At 42.7% G+C, this 22,081-nt stretch overlaps 1 protein-coding gene across 4 annotated transcripts in view; it reads left to right on the top strand.

The window, feature by feature from the left end:
• CHD7 (chromodomain helicase DNA binding protein 7) overlaps positions 1-22,081 on the top strand; it is a 120,100-nt gene that overhangs the window by 47,433 nt on the left and 50,586 nt on the right. For 3 of the 4 annotated variants that reach the window (XM_082859059.1, XM_082859060.1, XM_082859061.1), the window contains exons 3-6: positions 5,459-5,600; positions 10,597-10,734; positions 12,008-12,073; positions 18,156-18,211. The exons of the other annotated variant lie outside the window; for it this stretch is intronic. In XM_082859059.1, the coding sequence (XP_082715185.1) occupies positions 5,459-5,600; positions 10,597-10,734; positions 12,008-12,073; positions 18,156-18,211 (402 nt within the window). The remainder of the gene's footprint in view (positions 1-5,458; positions 5,601-10,596; positions 10,735-12,007; positions 12,074-18,155; positions 18,212-22,081) is intronic. 4 annotated transcript variants of the gene reach the window in all.

Genomic DNA, 22,081 nt, shown 5'->3' on the forward strand with positions numbered 1-22,081 from the left:
TCTTTTAATTTTCTTTTTCCTTGTTTAAAAACTTAGAGGAAAATCTGAAGTTGAGAGGCCAGACGCTTTTCTCCTACCAGCCTTGAGACCTCGACCCTAGCGGCTCATGTATTTTATCATACGTGATCTTTCTGAATCACGACAAGCCATACACTTCCTGTGCCACAGACATCCCTCACTTCTCATCCATGACATTCAGTTTTTTATTAAAAGGCCTTTATGTATGTAAAATATAAGGCTATGTTTCAATACTCTCTGCTCTTCTAAAAGATGGTGTGTGACACGTCGGCTTGATTTCCTGAAAACGGACCTGTTTGATCTTCACGAGCCTCCAGGTTGATCTTCCCCGGTGTGAGGGGGCCCGTCACTGACGTGTCCTGTCTCGAGGGTCTGTGTGGTGGAGAATCCTCGCTGCCCCCGCTCCGCCCAACCCCGCCACTGTCCACACAGCTTCACCCGCTGACTCCACTCCTCTCCTTATGTTTGGCTCCACGATACGGTTCCTCTTCAAACTGTCTTTCCTTCGAGGACTTAGACCCTTAGGCTGGTGCTTACCCATGTTTCCCTGCGCGCTGTAATAAATCAGGGCAGCTAGCTGGCTTTCCAGTAAGTTCTAGCCCTTCGCATAGAGTCGTGTTTAAAAAACCTGTACTCGTTTCTCACCGAAAAGACTTCATTATTTACATGCTCTATCTTAGCTTGGATTTATGTGTCCAGCCCCACTTCAGGTGCTGTCACTGGGCCCACCGTCGTGGACTCGTACAGCCATACACTGAATATGTCCTTCCAGAGGGATGACTCCCTCCATGTGGATTCCTCCTCTCTGAACCCAGCATTTGTTTCTTGGAGTTTTCATCAGGGTGGTGTAGGTTTTGATCACTTGGGGTTGGGGGAGGCAACCACAGAACTTTAGAGCTCGGTCTGGCAGGGTGACCTAAGTGTCACTTAGCCATGGGCCCTGAGAATATCCCGCTGCCCGCCACTGGGACCTCCCTCTCATGGTGAAACGTGACATGTAAGTAAAGCTGGTGGAGGGATGGTGGCCCTACGGTGGCCAGCAGCATCCCCAGAAAGATATAACCCTTTCCAAGAGTACAACGGCCTGCCTAGCTTCACGAGGGGGTGGCCCTGCATCTTGGCCTCACCAGTAATGGTGGGCGATAGGGTCAGTAATGGTGGGCGATAAGGGTCAGGAGATGAAAGAACTCTGTGAGTCCGGAGGGGAGGTATACAGATGTACGGGGTTTGAAAACTTGCTAGGTTTCACTCTACTTTGGTAGTAGTTTAGCCCCATTTTACTGAGCTTCGTAAAGGTAGAATCTGCGTGGGGTTTTCGTAAATGAGTTAAGGAGAAGAGCGCTGTAGCTGCACGTAGTCAGGGCTGTGTATGTGTTTGTTGATTTCACGGTTACTTGTACTGTTTAATTGGTCAGCTGAAGTTTATAAGTAGCCCACCTGACCAGGTACAAGGAATACAGAGATAAATAAGACACATTTCCTTCTTGAGCTAACAGGATAGTTGGAGAAAGACATATACACACACACAGCTGGCGCTTTGGTTTTACTGCATTGCGGTAATGTTACCACCCAGTACTGTGTGTTTTAAACATCCCTTGTGTGGGGGTACATCACGTGGCATGCAGAGAGTGTGCGATCTTACTAATCCAGACTTCGGTGGCCAGAAAATGGTTCTCTGACTGAGTGATGTCCAGCTGAGCCTTGCAGATGAGTGCGCGAGGGGCAGTGGAGGGAGGAGAGATGCGCGTACGCTTCTGGGAGCGGTCCTGTATATCTGCAGGGTGGAGGGTGGAGAGTTTGGGGTGTGGGAAAAGTAGAAAAATAAAGTTCATGTTGCCGATGATTAAAAACCGCGCACTGAGAATCAGACGTCAGTACACGTGGGGCTGCGGCTTTGGGCGGAATGATTCGGTCGGGTCTGTGTGTGAGCGGGGCCGCTCTGCTGGTGCCTGGAGCTGGGTTCGCAGGGCATGTTCGGGCGTCAGGACTGAGCCACAGAGCTCGGGGACGCGGCGGGCAGGGCCGGTCCAGGGGGCGCGTGGAGGCAGCCGGGGCTTCTCCGGGCCACGGCCAGTCGGGGCTGGACCCCGCACAGCTGGCTCTTCTGGCCGTCCTGGCTGGCGGGGCGTCGGGCCGGGGCCAGCCCTGCAGCTGTTGGCCGCGCCCTGAGGTTCTGGATTCGCGCCAGGCAGTCCGTGGCCTCGTCCCGGACCTCGTAGTGTCGGGTTGAGGGGTGGTCCTTGTGAATAAGTACCGCTTCCTTCTCCCCAACCGGAAGAGCTGCCCTCTTCGTGCGTTCAGGCTTCCCAGATTCTAGCTGGGGAGAGGAATGTGTACGGCCGTGTTTTGGCTCAGACATTGCGAAAGACCAGCCTTGAACCTTACAGATTTGGGTCGCGGCTGTGGCCGTGGGATTACGTGTCCTCTCGCCAGCAGTCTGATGGCGGGTGGCCCTGCCCCTGGCTGGTGACGGGGACGAGGCGGGGAGGCCGTTGTGACGGTCGGGGTGGGACATGATACGCGTCTGAACTAAAGCAGGGGCCAGGGGTATAGAGGCGAGTGGCCTCTGGGCGGGTGTTGAGACTGTTGATAAAGGCTGTTCCTTCTCTTCACGTGGCCTAGGTGATGTGGTCACGACGCAGAGGGTCCCGTCCCTAAGTCTCCGCAGTTGATTCCGCCCGTGGGTCTGAGCCGCAGTCAGAGAACAGCTCCCGGTCGAGTGTGCCAGGTGCTTGGAAAGGTCGAATCTTGGAGCAAAATGTAATTACTCACCTCATTTTATGGATGAGAAAACTGAGACTCAGGGAAAAGAAATGACGTATCCAGAGTCACGGACAGACAGGTTATAAATGACAGAGTTGGAGCTTGAACTGAGGGCTGTCTGAAATCAGTGCTCCTCGTTGGCTAAAAAAAGAAAAAAATTCTGTCTTTAGCTCTTTTGGGGCAAAGCAGTTTTAATATAACAGTTGAAAATCCAAATGAGCTTATTGCAAAATAGTGGCAAAGGCAATCTGATGTAAATAACTTCATCTTGTCTGTGATTGTAATGTTTTGGGGTGAACAATGAAGACTTTGTAGCTTTTTTGACCACTTGGTGTGTTTTTGATTTGTACGTTGATGTCACGAGAAGATGTTAGCAAGGAAATGCTTAGATGTCTCGGGGCAGCATGAATAGCTCAAGGTCCACTGAGTTTAGAAATCCTCCAGTCATCAGAACTGGGGTGGTTGCTTCCCTTGGCTACAGGCATTTTGTCCGGGCATTTGGAGAGGTCCTGTCTGACTTTGCACGTTCTTGGAGGTTCCACAGAGTGCATCCTTGGGACAGACGGAACATCATTAGCACGTCTCTCCTCCAGCAGATTGACGTCTCCTCAGACCTGGGCTCTGGCGGGCTCCGAGGTAGTAAGCCTTTTTCTCCCGTAGGACAGTTTACCCCTGGTGCAGGAACCCCACTAAATTAAATTGTGTCCTTCACTGTGGCGTGGAGAGGGCACTGGGGAAGGACCTGCTGCCAGCTTTCTTTACCTGGCAGTGGTTCAGCTCCGTGACAGGCCTACCTCTGATTTAAACAAATTTGAGAAATATGTAAAGTTTTGGAAGCAGTTTTGCACTGATTTGATAAAAGAAACCACAAAACACTGCAGCGCAGGTGTTGAGAATGTTTGAAAGCTGATTGAGGGAAGCAGATGGCTTTAGTCAGTGGCATCCAGCCAAAAGAGCAGGTGCTGGTCATGTGACCGCTGGTTACCAGGGTAATCTGATTGCTCTTGGCGTGCAGATGAAAGGAAAGGGGCCCAGCGTTCAGCTGTAGTATTGTATAATTTGTGGCAGTTAGAGCGGAAATAAATGCTGGAAATGGAGCCTCATAGTAGGGGAGACTTCTGTCCATGTGTAGCGTAAACACTAGGACAGTTGGATGAAGAACTGTTGTATGGATTTTTTTTTTTAATTTAAAAAATATTATGCTTTCCGTGGATCTTTTGGGGGCTTAAAGTTTTTAGGACACTCCTTTTATTTATTTATTTATTTTTTTGTAAATTACAAAGAACTCTTTAAACCTAACTGCTGCTTTGCTGTAATCTGAATTGTCGTAAGTTTTTTCCTTATGTGGCCATTTACTAGGCTCAGATATTAACAGAACAAAATAAAAACAAGCTCTGAGTATTTGAAAATGACTAGTTTATCAAATATTGTATTTATTCATTACAAAAATGCCTTTTAGGTGTGTAATTATACTAAGTACTTTTGAAACATTTTACATGACATGCTTTACTTAAATAAAAGCATATTGGTATCTTGGCCTCTTTTCCTTTTGTAGTTGTTGGGATTGAAAAAAAATACTGTTTAGTGCATTCTGACAGCATACTTTTCTAGGAATTTACAAACTTAAATAAACTTTTCAAAGCTTTTCGAAATGTATCTTTTCAAAATTCATTAGAATTTTAGGCTTTCTTGAAATAGTAAAAATAATTATTACTGAGGTTGGATTATTTGAAATGTTGGATAGTAAATGGTAATAATCAATATTAGAAAACCCTTGGGGCTGGGTTTTGGAAATTGGTATGGAAGGCAGCACCAAGTGTGCATTCTAAAAGAATGGCAAATAAAGGTTCTAAAGGTGATAGTACACTTAAATTAAAAAAATTTTTTCTTACAGTTCATTCTTGTCTTTTGACTTATGTAACATTCAAATCCTATTAACATTTGATGGAAATATACTATGGAACGCGCACTTGAATTGCTGGGGTCACTTTGCTATATTTCTGTGTTTTGGAGACCCAGCTTTTGAAAAAAAGGCCATCGTGACTACCTCAAAAAAAAGAAGTCTAGCACCAAAATCAAGCTGATTTTTACTTAAGGATACAGCGTTAAATAAATTTATGTAGAAGAGGAAGTGCTATGTATCTTGTTATGTTTTAAAAGGTTATAAATTGGATAAAAATGTATCTGAATGTTATAAAAGAGGACACCTAGTAGTACTGGTCAAGAAAAGGACTTAAACAGGAGTATTTAAAACTATCTGCAAGAGACACAGAAGAAATGATCATTATGTTCTAGTTTTCCCTGACAGTTTTAAAAACCATCTTCTGGTACCTTAAAAAGTTGATAGCAAAATGATTTCTTAATCCAGTTTTTCATTATGGCTTGGTGTATTGGCAGGGATCGTGCATTGTCTAGATGAACAAATGTATTCTGTGTGGTTTTAGGAGTTTTTGCATGCAGTTTTTCATTAGGTCAGATATCTTCTGAAGGTCATCAGTATGGGGTTTTGCTGTAAAAACTTAATTGAGAGTACTATTTAACTCTCGATGGCCCACGTGAATTGATTTATCAATTGTTATCGATACTTTAGGGATATTGATGTGGGAAATATAAGGCATGGGGCGTACGAAAAACCTTGTTAAAAAGTGAACACTAAGTGATCCACTTTGAATTCTAGTAATAAGAAACCTGATTCAGAAGCAAGTGCTTTGAAGAAAAAGGCCAACAAGGGGAAAACAGAAGGTTCTGAGAATTCAGACTTAGACAAAACACCCCCATCATCTCCTCCTCCTGAAGAAGACGAGGACCCAGGTGTTCAGGTAATACCATTATTCCGATCCCGAGCTGTGGTTGTTTAGCGTGGGTAACTTTAGCTGCATATCGAGTGCACTGGACCTCCCTGGCTTTGTTACGGAGCTGCCGTAGAGATGGCTTTATTGTCGCCTGGAACATTATATCCATCGTGATGAGAGCTGGGGGGCCGACCCAGAGTTAAACTCCTGACTTCTTGGTTTTGCCATCTTTGACTTTGTGATAAATAAAACTGAGACTCTTCATTTATTTCTGTACATGTATCTTTTGATGTTTATGTTAGTGTTAAAATAGTCTTAATATGTTGGTTCATTTAAAGCTTCACCCACATTTCTGATTTTCTGCTAAGTTTGGTTCCTTGTCAATTCTTTTATTTTGCAGAACAGAAAGTCCCAGTGTAATCTGTAGCTCGTCTTCAGGTTTCTGACATCTGACGGTCAGAGTCGAGATGTATTTGTGTAACACTAAAGTTTCTGAACAAGTTAGTGACTTTCTGGACAGCAGCCCCACACAATTTTCCAGTGTTAGAGTCTCCTGGCTTTCGGAGACTTTTATAGGAATCAGTCAAAAAAAACTGGCCCTGAAATAAACATCAGGAACTTAGGTTCTTGTGCGTAAAGTACACTGCCTTCGCTGATTGGACAGTAAGTAAGGGACCCCTACACGTGACCGTTAAACATTATTTCCTTGTTACGTTCCCTGGAAGCATGCCAGCTTGGTCCTCTGGGATGGCTGGGAATGTGGCTTCTGTGAATGACATCTAAGTTACCAAGGAGCAGTTACTGAGGATCCTGCTAGAAAAGCAAGCAGCCCCTGGAAGCGGGTTTGACCTTTTCTTATGGTTTGGTGCACTCTCAGTACTTCTCCCTGTACCTACTGATTTGCTTAAAAGTTAGAAACAAAGTGCTTGCAATATACAGCTCTGTGCTAAAGAATTTCAGATAGATTTTGTGTGTGTGGGTTTAACTAGAACTCCCTGATATCTATAACTTCACAGAACGACGTAACCTTAGAGGACCTGAAAGGGCGGGGGTGGGGGGTGGGTGGGGGGAGAGAGAGAGTGTGTGTGTGTGTGTAAATGAATGTGTTTCAGTTTGGTTTGGTTCTATAACTAACATAGTGATAAACTCTGGCAGTTAGAGTTAATCTTGTAATTTCCTCTAACTTTCCATATCAGTGAAAAGATATTGGGAAGGTAAGTAGCTATCTTTTAAAAAATTGTTTAGGGGGTTTTAAACTAAAGTATTTTTAATTATTTTGAATTTATTCCTTATGCCCACAGGTGTTTTTTTTTCCCCCTGAATTGCTTTTGCTTAAACTAAGACCTTTGTGCAGTAGTATTTGGACAATACTAAGAAGACTGTCACACAAGTCGAGAAAATTCTATTGTTCTTTCACAAACACTGCTGTTTTTTACAAGTCTGTTTGCATTAACACAGACTCAAATGGACTTTATGAAATACTAGTGGTGTTTTTTTTTCCTTCTGCATTTCAGTTATAGAAAAATGCTAATCAATGCAAATGGACATCCGTGCGTCCTTTCTGATTGGCTGGTGCTGAACTGTCACGGGTCAGACAGCTAATATCAGTAAACACACAGGTCCATGTTTCTCAGTGTCTCTTCTGTATCACAGCAACACAGGAAGTGACGCTGACTGCTTGTTTGTTGTATTTCTTCCTGTAGCACACGCGTAAAGGGCTTAAAGTTCCTGAGTTTTATGATCAACTTGTTTAAACTTTACTAAATGCCATGTCTTTTTTTTTCTTTTTCTTTTAACAAACTGAAAAGTTTGTGTCACAAAGTACTACAACAGTGAGATTGTGGTAACACATTTAAATTTGTTCTTCAGCATACCTGTTTTAACTATATGAAACTTTTCTAAAACAATCCAAGTTTAACAAGTTGACCTGTTATTGTAGTGTTAATTCAAAAGTTTTGAGCTTTCAATGCAGTTGGTTTAAATGCAGTTCTTATATTTTATTTTGATTTCCCCAAATGTTTCAAATAACAATAGTTTTAACAGACCATAAAAAGCCTATTATGTGATAAATAATTTTATTTTATGTTTGGAAATTGGGAAAGGAACCTTGATATCCAAAATAAATGAACTTAAGATCAATTATTATTTAGAAGGCAGAGAAGCCATATAACATTTAAAACTTTCAGAAGGTTGAGTTCTAATTGTATTTTGGGGTTTCTTTTACTCTTTTGAAGTGACCTTGTATCCACTATTACTAACCCTATCACTGTTGCATAGATTTATAACACAAAGTTGATATGAGGGGAAACTTCCGTTATAAACATTATATTCACCAATATGCACATTTCTATTAGAAAAATAAACAGAAGTCTCTGTTTTTATCGTACTGGAACATTTCTTTAATATCAGAGTGGGATTTAGTGTAAAGTAGGTTTGTCTTAGCCTCTGTCCAAGCTTAGACTCTGTCCAAGGATGTTTAGTTACTTGTGCTGGAAGAATACTAGGGCAGTGTGGCCCCAACCATGGAAACCTGATGAAACATCACAGTTGTGTCATTAGTAGCCCATTCTCCTTACAGTAATGACAGAAAGGTGAAACTGTAGATTCATCCATTTCCATTTAGCTAAATTGATAATATCAAAAGAAATACAGATACTATACTAAATTTCACCAAATTAAAATGTTGTTCCTGATAATAGGCTTTTATATCTTAAAGAAACTGACAGCCAGAAGCAGGCAATGCTGAAGTGAGCAGAAGAGGCGGAGCTATTCCAGATCAGCTTTGGGAAAAGAGGAGGGAAGCCACATGACGTAGCCCGGCTTCGGAGCCTCATTGCTTTCTGATTTTCCCTTGGAAAGGTGGAGCTAGTTACTGATGACTGTAATCCTACTAATTGCGTTTGGCATTAACATGTCCCTTTAAGTGCGCTATTTTAAGTGCTTTCAATGAATTCTCGTAGGAGATCTTCACAGTATACTGATGAGGCAGCTACTATCATTACCCCTAGTCTACAGACCAGGAAGCTGAGGTCCCTAAAGGAACTCGTCCAGGGTCACGCAGTGAGAGCCTGGCCTCATTCTAACGTGGGCACTCAGCTCCTGGACCCCCGAGGTCAAACTGCCCCTGGTGACGTGGGGCAAGATGGACGGTGGTAGGACCCCCTCTGGCCTGGGTGTCACCTCCACGTGGAACTGGTTATTCTGTGCGGGGCTGGAGAGGAGAGAAGGGTCAGAGGTGGAGCCTTTGGCCCACATCACCGCTCCCTCTCGTCTGAGCCGCTAGGAAGTCTGTTAATAAGATGTCCCCTCCCAGCTCCCAGATACCTCCCGGCAGAGGGGTACATCGTGCCTCTGCAGCCCTGGCTGTAGGGCTGAGTTCACAGCCTCGAATGACCCATCTGACGGTCCTGTTATACACAGTCGTAATGTGAGCTGTCTCACATCCCCTTTGAGAGCAGGGCGAACACAAACTTCATACAGTAAAATTGAGTGGTTCCCATTCTTTGAGACATGGCACGGGGGCTTGTTGGTCCTGACTTGTGCCCCGTAGGTGCCATGCCCGTCCCTCCTGAGGTCTGCACGGCAGGGTGATTTGCCTCTCTCTGCCCTACTATCCCAACTTTAAAATTCGAAAGGCTCTTCAGAAGAGTTTGTTTCATAATTCTTAGAGAACAGTTAGTATCAGTGTCACTTTTCTCAGTCTTCTTTTTATTTCTTCCATGTGCTTTGCCAGCTCACCCATGAGTTGTAATTGAACAGGGTTTTAAAATTTACACGTGTCATTTTAGAGTTATCTGAGATGTCATCACATACACATATTAATGAGAAGGTTATTTCTGTCTGTTTTTAATTAACTGACAAAACTATTTCTATATCGAAAAGGTCAAGCCATCTAGAATTGTTTTGAACAAAAAGTACAAAATCCTTTTTTCTGCTCCATTCATTTCACTCTCCAGAATTAATAGCTATTAACAGTTTGTTGTGTCTTTTCAGATTTTTTCTGTTATTGAAAACATACCCGTATACATTCATTTTTTAGCAAATATTCACTGAGTGTAGGGAAGTAAACAGGATTTACAGTATGTTTCTCTGGAGGAGTTTATATATTTATCGCCCACGCATACAAATAGATACACAAGGTTTTTTTGTAATCTTAGAATTATAAGCTAGCTATTGTTACTTGACTTGCTTTTCTTTTTACTTAACCATTTATCTGCTAGATGTTACCCAGATGCGTCATGTAGCTTAGTAGACGTGCGCTTGCTGGGAAGGGGGATGGGCGTGTTTTACGTTTTGACCACACTGTCCTGCAAAGGTGTACTGCGTTCTCTTTTGACCACTGGGTGGGAGAGGGCCCATTTTGCCGATAATCCTATTAATACTAGCTAGTAACAGTCCTTCACATTTTCATCAGTGCAGTAAAAAAATTTTTTTTAATTCCTTTTCCTAGTCACTCATTATAAATTCAGCTCTTTAAAAATGTTCAGACTCTTTCTTTCAGGACCAAGATGAAAATACAAACTTTCTATTTAACTGGGTCTCTGAGAGAGTTTTAGAACCTTGGATACTACTGTAACAATAGTTATCTAGAACTTTATTATTCACAAATTATCTTCTCATGCCTTCACTTTTTTTGACTTTTTCTTGTGGGGAAAATTTTTAAAACATACAAAACTAGAATAGTATAACGAACCCCTACATATCCATCACCCAGCTTCAGTATTGCCTTCACGTTTGAGCACCTCACCGGCTGAACGAGGAGGAAGATGTATCGTTACTTCCATGTCCCAGTTAAAGGTCACGTACCCGGGAGTGGCAGGGCCATCGCTGGCCGAGGCGCCTGGCTTCAGATTGCCCCCATTTCCATTATATTTGTTGCCACTGTGATATCTTCTGTGATTTGCAGGGTTAAAGTCACCAGCTTTTCTTTACGATTATTATTATTTTATAAATGTACCGTGCCATTCTGAGAAGGGGGAGAGCAGCAGCTTTCTAAACCCAGGCTGTTGGGTTTTCGTTTTAGAAGAGACGGTCCAGCAGGCAGGTGAAGAGAAAGCGGTACACCGAGGACTTGGAGTTCAAGATCTCCGACGAGGAGGCCGATGACGCAGACGCTGCTGGGAGAGACTCGCCCTCCACAACCTCGCAGTCGGAGCCGCAGGTGAGTGGCCTGTGCAGTTCTCGTGTGCATTTCAAAAGGTGGGCTGGAGGGCTTCCCTGGTGGCGCAGTGGTTGAGAGTCCGCCTGCCGATACGGGGGACGCGGGTTCGTGCCCCGGTCCGGGAAGATCCCACATGCCGCGGAGTGGCTGGGCCCGTGAGCCATGGCCGCTGAGCCTGCGCGTCCGGAGCGTGTGCTCCGCAACGGGAGAGACCACCACAGTGAGAGGCCCGCGTACCACCAAAAAAAAAAAAAAAAAAAAATCAAAAGATGGGCTGGAAATTTTATAGCTGGAATCTGAGAAGTTCAGTAGAAGCGTCGGACTTTGAGCTGGGAACATTCATCTCGTGTTGATGAACACGCTATGGGAAATTAGTCCTTTAGGAGTGTCTTTTAAAAAGCCCCGTTCACTGGGATTTATTTTTGTACAAGCCTGTGATATGTAATTTGACACAATTTTGGAGAATTAATGGTCTTTGTTGAGGATGAGGCAGACCTAGGATGCAAGGAGGCTGAATTTACCTCTGAGAGTTCAGTGCCGTAGCTTCTGGGACTTTAATACACCACTCAAGCTTGTCTCCTGCTGCTTGGCACTGTAAGAGCCCCTTTATGAAATTATTGCCTTGTAGTACCCAGCAGGGCCTACTTTATTCTCTGTGCCATGTAAGTGATGGATAAAAGAGTTTGTATAAAGTATGGGTAGTAATGGAGGATTGATTATTGTGAAGATCTTCCCCCCACACACACAAAAGCCCTCTTCTTACTGTTACTGTGCTTTAGTTAACGAACTGGTAACCCATTGAAAAATATATTAAATACAGTTTTGTATTTTATTTGGTAATTTGCGCTCTGTTGTTATATAGCGTTTTATGTGACCTCCATAGATAAAAAGCTGCCTACAATAACAGAATGATGAGTATATTAACCCCATGGGTCCAGACGAGGAAAAGTTATGTTTTTGCTGTCACGCAGAGATCATTTTCTCTTAGCAGCTGGAATTTCTGAACGCTCCTTGGCTTTAGGGACCCATGCTAGTCCACACAATTAAACCACATAATCATGAAGTAATAAACACAGCTCTTCCTTTTGCCTTTCTGCGAGGGAGATTTTTGTTCTTTTCAGTCATATTCCCCACTGGTGATCGTACCCAGTGATTTAAAGGGTATGAACTTAAAGGGTATGGAAGGAGGTGCAAAAGGGAATGATTTCTTGCTTTTACAGCTTAGAATGAAATACTTTCTGTTTGGATTCATTCATTCCACTTTATGTTTTAGGAATCTGTTGATGCAGACGGTCCAGTGGTAGAAAAAATTATGAGTAGTCGTTCAGTAAAAAAACAGGTAAGCACCGTGTAGAGCTATCAAAACCTGTGGTGTGTGTGTGACTCTTAAATTATTTTTTGCTTTATAATTTCCTTTAAAAATTTCACTGTTGGGCTTCCCTGGTGGTGCAGTGGTTGAGAGTCTGCCTGCCGATGCAGGGTTCGTGCCCCGGTCTGGGAAGATCCCACATGCCGTGGAGCGGCTGGGCCCGTGAGCCATGGCCACTGAGCCTGCGTGTCCGGAGCCTGTGCTCTGCAACGGGAGAGGCCACAATAGTGAGAGGCCCGCGTACCACCAAAAAAAAAAAAAAAAAAAAAATTCACTGTTGAAAATGAAACTTCTGGTGATGTTTCTAATCCTGTCTGATTTATTAGTCCAATATCAATCTTTGGGATGTTCAGCCCAAAATGAAATTACAATGTAGCAAACAATCAGTGCTTTATTACCCCATTTAGAGTAGGCAAGAACTCAAACGTCTCAAAAGAAATATATTAGGACTCCTAGAGTTGTAGGCTGCCTTTTTCATAAATATTATTTCCGAAAAATCATGACCATGAATCTATCTCTCATCTCTCTTAGGGAGGTCCCTACCCCAGCCCCCCACCCCCCGGAAGATCTCTTTATCATGTTAGCAAGTAGGTGTTTTCTCATACTTTTCATATGCAATTGAAATATTAGTATTCTTTTGTTAGTGCAGAAGTGAAATACAGAACTATTTTCAGTGTAATTTTTGAAGATAATGTGACTTATCCTTCCAAATTATTCGGAATTGGCATGCTGATCCGCGAAGCTAAGCCCTAAGTACCTGTCACTAGCCTGGTGCCCATGTCACTGAGGGGCACATACACGCTGTGACAACAAATTCCAGGAACACTGCATCTTCTTTTACTGATGGAGACTCCCCATTTCATCCCACCCTTCTTGCCCAGTTTGAGAAAACACTTTACTTTGAAGAAGCACATAGGCATCCAGATGCATTTACATATTCCAGCAAACCGTGTTTGGTGTCTCTAGAAAATGGTCTCCTTTAGACATAGGTGTCTGTCTTCTAGCTTGAATCATTGTCAAAGGCAGAGTTGTTACTTTTTATTGCTTTCAAGGTGTGTGGAAGACAACCTCATTGTTTTGACATGTAAAATAAGCTTTTTTTTTTTTTTTAAAGATGTAAAGTGTATACAAAGTGTAATTTCCAGGGAGAGAGATGAGGAATGTAGGAATTATGAGATTTAAAGTGAGCTTCTGGGTTTATCAAACAGGAAACGTTTACTATTCAGATACTATCTAGAGATCCTTGAAAATGGTATTGCACCAGCCGTAAACTTCTCTTTACCTTTGCTCCAATACTCTCTGCTTTTGTATTGTTTTATTCAAAGTATAGATTTTTATCAGAAGATAAAACTCTGGTTCAAACAAAAATAATCAAGAACAACATGTCAAGATATTTTCATAATGAGTGTAGGTAGTGGGAGTGTATGGGGTGTCTATCTGGTAGCTCTTTGAACCTGAGGATTTCCTCTCTGATGAACATAAAATCTCAACCAAATTTCCCACCCGTTAAAGCAGAAATGAGCACTGTTTAACTAATTGGAAAGGTTGCATTTTTGTCCTTCTAGTGACTCTAGAACTGTTAACTTGTGATTTGTAGGTATATGGCAAAATTTGAATGCTTGGTGTACTTTAAAGAACAATCCCCTTCAGCGAATTGAAGTGGCTTGTTTGAATAAATAGCACGTGGTTTGGATGGGATATAATAATTTTCATTCAACCGATAGTGCTTCAGCAGGCATACCCAGCAGGTTTGGGGGTTGCAAATTATAATTAGCTCTGTTATTCAGAGCTGCTTAGACTACGCATGATGTAGGGCATCACTTTTTCTTTCTGTTTTGCCCACTGGAGGGCATTTTTTGTTTTTTCTTTCCAACCCTTTAAAGATAGGTACCCACAGTTGAGGAGTAGGTACTGCTGCCACTTACAGATGACCAGGCTTATCTTAACACAGGAGATTAAAAATCACTGTAACTGTACTTGAGGGTGGAGTATTTGTTGAGTAGGTGAATTTTAGGATGGAGAAAATTAATGGGAAATTTCCTCTGGTAGGAGAGAGATGCCTTGAGGTATGATTTAAAATAAGAAGGAGGTGTGGAGCCCATTGAGTCGCTTGTAGATTAGTGGCATTTCATAAAGGGCCATAGAAAACCATTAGAAGGTTGTAAACATTAGCAGGTGCTAACTTTTTAAACTGCTCAGGTTCTCCAAATAGTTACTTTAGTTATCAGCTTCAGTAATATTGGAGGAAAGTGTAGCAGATAGAAGCAAAAGGAAATTTGAGATTTTCCCCCGGATTCTAGCTATGCCTGCTGGTCTGTTTCCTATTACCATGAATAATGGAAGACATGGCTGTGAGAAGGTGCCTTTGTCTCCCACTGGCAGCACTGTGGAAACTGGTTAAGGGCTCAGAGCCTCCCCAACATGGTGCCGACACATAGTGGGGACAGTTAACGGGTTTTGCAATCAGCTGACCTCATCACTGTAGCCTGAGAATCATCAGCCTTTATGGTGGAGTCGTGCAAACTCACAGAACTCATCCGGCAGAACCTCCCTAACTCCGCACCTCGTGTTACATAGGGATGGCTCAGGCACTTATGTTGTTCTAAACCCAAATCAGTGTGCGTGAGACCCAGTGCAAGGGACATAGGTGGTACTTGTATTTGAATTTCGAGGTAGATTTAAGAATGGACTTTTGGATTGTATAAAGGTTAATTTTCTTCTTTTCCACATTTGGTCATCATGTAGCCCCTTCTGCTTTGAGCCATCTGTCTTTGGGGGAAAACAGTTCAAATCCTTTTTGCACCAGAAGGTCAAAAATAGTTTTGAAAGTGGATTCTGTAGTATTATGTCCTATTTTCTTCCTGAATGAACTATGATTTGGCATCTCTGGTAGAATATACAGCAGGTTGGGCCAGAAGTAGGAATGGATTCATACCTTTGCTTTATTGTTACCTTTATCAAGGCGCTTTCTCATTCTTTTGTGCATTGTTTAACAAAATTTCTGCCTTTTCACACTACAGTTTAGCTTTGTTTCCCCAGTGTGACTGCTTAATTTAGTAATAGGATGCTTGGGAAAGGTCATTCATTCTTTCAGGCCAACAGGATTATCATTTGCTGAACGGCTGTTTTAGAATCCGGGTGACCAGAAGAGTTGATTTAGTGCCTGGTCAAGGTTTCTGTTTCATGTGAACAGTGGAACAAGTATGGTTCAATATGTTTGGAACTTTCAATTTCATGTGAATAGTAAGGATTTTGACAGACTGCTTTAGGAGTCTAATGAATGAAAAGATACACACGTTTCTCAAAACTAGTCTATCGAGCACATAAAATTACTTTAGAGGACTCTCAAATTTAACGGTAACTGTCCTAGAAATAAATTTGAGTGGTGTGTGTGTGTGTGTGTGTGTGTGTGTGTGCGCGCGCGCGTGCACGCGCGCACACACACACCTGCAGAAATAGTGCCTTGACTCAGTTATGCATCGGATATGCCCATTATGGAAAGGCTTCGGAACACTGGGGCATGGGAGGAAGAGGCTGGGGCTGTTTTCAACTGTCAAGAGAGTCTGGTCAGACCGACTGCCGTTTAGTGCGTAATTAGAATGATGCCCCTGAGAGCTTGTGAATGCACACACTTTTGTTAATTGTTTTGCCCTAAGTAAAGCAGAAGAGGCCAGCGTGATAATATTTATAAGGGGATGAAATGAAGGGCAAAACAGCTCTATTACAGCTCTCTACTTACAGCTCTGGGGTCAAGAAGCTGATCCAGTATGTGTGGTCAGTTAAACAAAGCGCAGGGTTCTAATTTGGGACATCCAGGAGAAATAGGTCCTGGGACAGTTCTCTACAAGCTCCAGGTGCTGCTAAATGAGGTCTCAGAACCTGATCACCTCCTCCCAGACAGCCTGAGGCTCTCTTGTTGAGATCTCCGCAGCACACCCCCGGAGGCATAGCTGATCGTGATGAGAAAATGGGTGTTCACGAGAGTCAGGGACAGACAGCTGATGGCGTTAAGAGTCGGAACTTTCTGGAGCAGAATCGAGACAGAATGAAAACTGCCCCTTTGTTCAAGAGTTGATCTGTGTGCTTTGAGGCCCACTTAGAAGTTACAGACAGTGAGGCCACTTAGAACGAGATGGAAAGGGGACAGTACGGGAGGAAAGATCCGGAAGAAGGAAATCAGGAGATAACAGAACATAGAAAGGATAAAGCGTGTCTTTTTACTACCTCAAAGGTAAGTAATTTTGAAAAACTCTTTCAGAACTGAAAGAAATATAGTTAACATCAAAAAAGCAAAACCAGTAGACCAGACGTTTGAATTCCACTCGAGGTTTGAATTTCCTGATATGCTATGAGAAGCATCGCGAGATCTAGGCTCACCCTGGTTCCCCATTCTCCTCGGCTGACCACAGTCTTATCTCTGCCTTTCTACTGTGATCTCCAGTTCTGTGCAGAGATAATGTGTCTTGAAATTGTTGCTGAAATGCGGGAGTGGGACGGGGTAATGTTAAGGGCTAGAAAAATGTCAGGCGAGTTCGGGGTGGATTGTTGCTTGAATCGACCAGAATTTACCTCTACAGTGATTGCAGGTTTATATCCCTGCTCTTGAGGGTACCCAGCAAACATTTCTTTTCAGCTTGGACACCTGAAAGTCTGGGACATGCCACAACACTGTAAAGCAACTATACTCCAATAAAAAATAATGAAAAAAAAGAAAATCTGGGGATACAGATGGTTTTCTGAACACGTGGATTTAAGAAGCTGCTTTAGGGTGATGACCGTTTATAGATCCATGAGGGCAGGATCAGATATCAATGGGTTTCGACCCCTCTCCTGAATATCCTGTCTTCTTACTGGTGATCTCCAGGCAGATGGAAAAACTGCTTAAAATTTAGGTTTAACTGATACGTGGGAGAGTTTTGAAGAAAAGTCTTAAGTTCACAGTCTTCGACAGTAGTTCGAAGATTGGGGATGGAGGCTGATCCTAGGCTCTTTGAGCAGATCTGGTGCCAGGCTGTCACCCAGTGAGAAGTCTCTGCTCCTTTGTTCGCCCTCTGCTGTGTTCTGACTTGCCTTAATTTTCTTTGCGGCACCTCTGAGGCAGTTTAGCAGCCAAATGTGACCCTCAAGGCAGGTACTCTTGTAAGAGTGTAAAAGCAATCTCTAGACATCTGTAAGTGGTGTTGATTTTTTTACATCCCTGATTTATCTGATCAAATGTTCCAAAAGAACATTACATATTACAACTTGTTTAACAGCCTACAACCAAGAGGAAAAAAAATATTGAAAGAGATGCTTAAAATATTATATGTGCAGTATCCTCTGCAGACATTACAATAGGCAGGATCAGGGGAGACGTTCGAGATAATCTCGCCACTGCACCCTTGACTTGCTGATGGGTCACGATTTTAACCTCACCTCGGTGTCGTAGTTGGAGTGTTAATTTTATTTGGCTTGCTATGCGTATGTGACATCTTGTCTGAGAGATTTTAATTGTACCATTGAGTCAAACTGAAACTGTGAATAGCGATGCCCTGAATTTACAGCCTCGGAACAAGGTTTAGTTTTAGATGGTTTCTTGTTTAGCGTTATTAACTATATGGAGGAATAAATGTCTTTTAAATATTTTAAAACATTACAAAACCCACCATGTAAAGTTGCCATGAGGCGGCCAAAAATAATCCATATGGCATTCAGGAGAGCAGTGGCTAATTGGCTGCTGCCTGAGAAAATGGTACACTTGACGTCTACTTAGCACTGTGGGTTTGGCAGAAAGCCATGTTTGGGGTCAGGCTGTTGTGAATGAAGCTGCATGTGGTTAGGGACGAGCTAAAGCCATGCACGTCTGAGGAGCCGGAGCCCATCGGGTAGCGCGCATGGTCCGCCCTCATCCCTCTGGCCTCCCAGCAGCTCACCACATGCTCATCCTTCCAGGAGCGAGCGCCCTGTGCCGCTTCCGCGATGCCTGTTTGTGCCCACACGGGAGTAAATCATTACTTTGGAACATTCTAGTAGATGGTTTCAAGTGCATGCCTGAAATTTTCCTCTGTTGCAGAAGGAATCTGGAGAAGAGGTAGAAGTTGAGGAGTTCTACGTGAAATACAAAAACTTGTAAGTACATTGTGATTTCTTTTCTTTTCCATGGAGGAATATATTTTCAATGTACCAAATTTTAAAAGGTAATCAGGAAGTTTTTTAAAAAAAAATTGGCACCGGGGAAATTCTGGTGTGGTTTATTCAGTGCCATCTAGGCCGTTGCCCACTAACTTTTCCATCTTTGATAGTTTATGAACTTTATTTTTCTGCAAAATGTGTAATTGGTGTACAGGCTGACTAGCTTTTGTGTATAACCAAGAAGTTCTTTTTAGAGGGGATGAAAGCTCATAGAGTAACAGAAAAGTGAGGAAAGTATTGTCATACCTGCCTGACTCTGAGAATGAATTTTGCTCCGCGGGGCTCCCTGCCTTCACATTTCATTGGGATGCTTGGCACCCGAGATGAGAACTCTGCTCTCAGGCAGAGGCTCTAGGAAATCGTGACATCACTCATGTTCTGAAATGCAGTGAGCTATGATTTTGTTGCTCCGTTTTCATTTCTGATTTTTGTCTAGTGAATTTGAATTGCACAACTCTTAAGAAAGCTGCATGAGAAACCACCGTGAGTTGTTCTGGTTGTAGATGGAAGCTGGATACTAGGGCCAGGCACGCTCTGACGAGGCAACCTCATTGGAAGCATCAATAGTCATCCTGCTGAGGAGGACAAATAACAATCACAGAACAAGGACACAAATATTTATCGATAACATAAAAGTTAAATGTACTGTAAACTTTTTAAAGGTACTTTAAGCTTTTTGAGGCAAGGAACTCAAGTACCATATTAATAAATTCTAGGGTTAAAGAGAGGCTTTGGGGAGCTGTCAGAACAGCTTAAGAAAATTTACCCTACCCTCGAAAATAAAAGCATCAGGCCTCGTGGTTTCTGTCATTCCCCCCTGTTGCAGTTGGCACTGTGTTAATTAACAGATGCATTTCTGACGTTTGCGGGCAAAACCTTTTACCAGGTAAAAAGATGAAGGAGCCTCTTACCAGTGTTATTGTAAGAATTCAGTGAAATGAAAAATGCTCAGCAAACATTAGATGCTGTCATCGTTCTGTACTCAGAGCACTATGAGTTTACACATGTGCAAGTTATGCACATGGCATGGTTTCAGACAGTCTTATAAGGAGAGTGGAAAGACCAGATAAGGAGGAGAAAACAAAGTAAGCCGGAGAGACAGAGAGTTCTCTGGCCGGATGATCAAATCACACTCAAAGCACAGAAGTTTAAGTATCGATTGCCAGGAAGTGGCACCACGAGACAGGCACCCGTCCCGGTCAGCGTGTGGCTGTGGGAGGTGAGGCGCTCGGTCTGTGGGAACCATCTCAAGTCGCCTGCGCACAGCCCCAGAGCTGGGCCCGGGCTCCCTGCCCAGGTGCCACTGCCGCCAGCCAGGGGAGGCGAGCCACCTGTCTGCCATCGGTCACGTGAGATGAGGCAAAGCAGTGCTCAGAAGTAGCTTTCCTCTCTGATGTTATCGAGATCTAAGGGAAGTTAACGCTTCCATAAAATTAAAAGTTTTTCTTAACCTTTCATTTTGACATGATTTGAGATTTACAGAAAAATTGCAAAAACAGTGCAAAGAATTCCTGGTTTTCTTCTTATAATAAAAAAGTATCTTGTGGAAAGATGCTTTGAGACTATTACGCATGACAGTCGCTAAGTGGTGATTTAACGATTCCACTGTTCCTCTGAATTTACTGGTCGGGCTTCTGCTGTTAGGAAGAGCTTTACCTTCTTACCTATCTGCTTATTTATAGCTGTGTGGACTTGCGGAGTCTTCTTTCATTCAGTGCGTCATAGTTCCTTACCGTCGTACCGTTACTTACTTTGCTCACATTATCCCAGATCTGGCCGATGGGAGCCCCTGCAGGCTGTCTCCTCCCTTCCTTTTGTCTTGTCCCCATCCTTCTTTGAGCTCTTCCTTACTTTCTGGCACCAGAGGATGTTCCTAACCCATTTGCAACTTCCCTATTTAAGTCCTGGAACCGATCGTTTCTCTAAGGAGCCTTGGTTGTTTTTTACTGGAGAAGGGCATTTAGAAACCAAGATTTGGGTACTAGGTGTGCTCATTGCTGCTGGGGGGTCATTGCTTCCAGACCTCTCAGTGGATGGGGCTAGGAAGGGCATGCACGTGCACGTGTATATATGATATGTATGTATGTATGACATATATACCTACATATGTTTCACACACATATATGTTTGTTATATATACACACATGCACGTCTGTCTACCTACCTCCCTACCAACAAGGAAAACCAGTGCCTTTATAGTGATACTTCCAGTTTTATTTCAGTACCACAGGGTTCATTCTGTTCTTTCCCCTTCCAATATCAATAACTCCATTCTTTCGACTATGAGAAACCTGGCTCCTGTTTTCCATAATATATTTTCTTATTTGTTAACCCTAGGGTGTATAGGAAGTGCTTTCAGAATTACTAGACCATATTTCTGTGAAAAAGAAGCCTGCTAACTAGCGTTCACTCAGTATTTGTTAGGAGTTCTTCTGTCTTTAGCCTGATGCTGTAGAGGCTGAATGCTTTTTCCAGTGTTTCCTCAGGTTAGTTCTCCTCCCCGACCCCCTTCAGTGCAATGGTATTGGCTACTCAGTTCGGTTCATTAGCTTCTGTGTTTGGATTCCATTGTAGGCCGCCCCCACCCCCATCCTTGTTGATTTTCTTTTCTTTTTGCTTTTTTCCAAGTTCATGAAATATTAACACGGTTCAGTAGTCAGAACTGTACGCAAAATGATGCCCAAAGAGGAGACGCCGTCCTCCCTTCCTTTCCACCTCATTCCTAACTTACCTTTTCATTAATCCCAGATTTATCCTTCCTATAAGTTTTGGCATGAATGTGCAGATAGATACTATTATTTCCCCTTCTTCCTTAAACACAAAGGAATAGCATCAGTACACATTTGCACTTTGCTGTTTTCACAATACTACGTATGCTAAGTTATTCAACATCAGTTCATAGCGTCTTCCTCATTCTTTGTTACGACTGCCTAGTACTCCTTTGCATGGCTGTGTCATAACTTATCCAGCCAGTCTCCTGGGTATGCCGGCATGTAAATGGCTTCTCATATTTCACAGTCACAGATAATGCTGCAATATATATTCTCATGCCTGTGTATTTGCGAATTGTTGGAGGCATAGCTTCAGGGTGAATTTTTAGAATAGGGATTGCTAGATCAAAAGGCATACATAAATGTAGTTCTGTTAGACATTGCAGAATTCCCTTCCAGAAGTGTTGTGTCAGTTTGCATTCCTACCAGCAATGTAGGAGAGCACCTGTTTCCCCACAACCTTTCCAGTGTGGTGTGGTGTGTTTTTTTGTTGTTCTGTTTTTTGTTATTTTTACTTTTTGTGGGAAGTCGTATTTCAGTGTGGTTTTAATTAGCATTTTCTTTTATTGTGAGTGATTTAGAACATCTTTTCATAAAGGTAACGACCACTTTTGTATCTTGTTCTGTCAATTATGTGTTCCTATCTCTTGCCCATTTTTCTATTGTGCTTCCCTCCGTTTTTAACAGTTCTTTATATATGTGGGATATTAGTCCTTAATCTGCGTTATATGTTGCAGCTATCTTCTCCCAGTTTCCGTTGTCATTTGGCTTTATTTATTGTTGGTTATAGCATTGTAAGTTTTAAAAAGTGTTTTGTATATTGAGATTTATTAATCTTTCCTTTTATAGGATCTGACTTTTGAATCATAGTTTGAAAGCCTTTTCCTACCCCCTGGTTAAAGAGGAATTTGCCATGTTTTCCTCTAGTACTTGAATGGTTTCATTTTCTCTGTTTATTAGGTGCTTGATCCTGGTGTTTACTCTTGTATATGGGGTAAAGCATGACTCTCATTTTTTTACTGTTTTCCAAATATTG

Source organism: Leucopleurus acutus (genome assembly GCF_964270905.1).
Source record: "Leucopleurus acutus genome assembly, chromosome: 17".
In the NCBI taxonomy this organism is placed as follows: domain Eukaryota; kingdom Metazoa; phylum Chordata; class Mammalia; order Artiodactyla; family Delphinidae; genus Leucopleurus; species Leucopleurus acutus.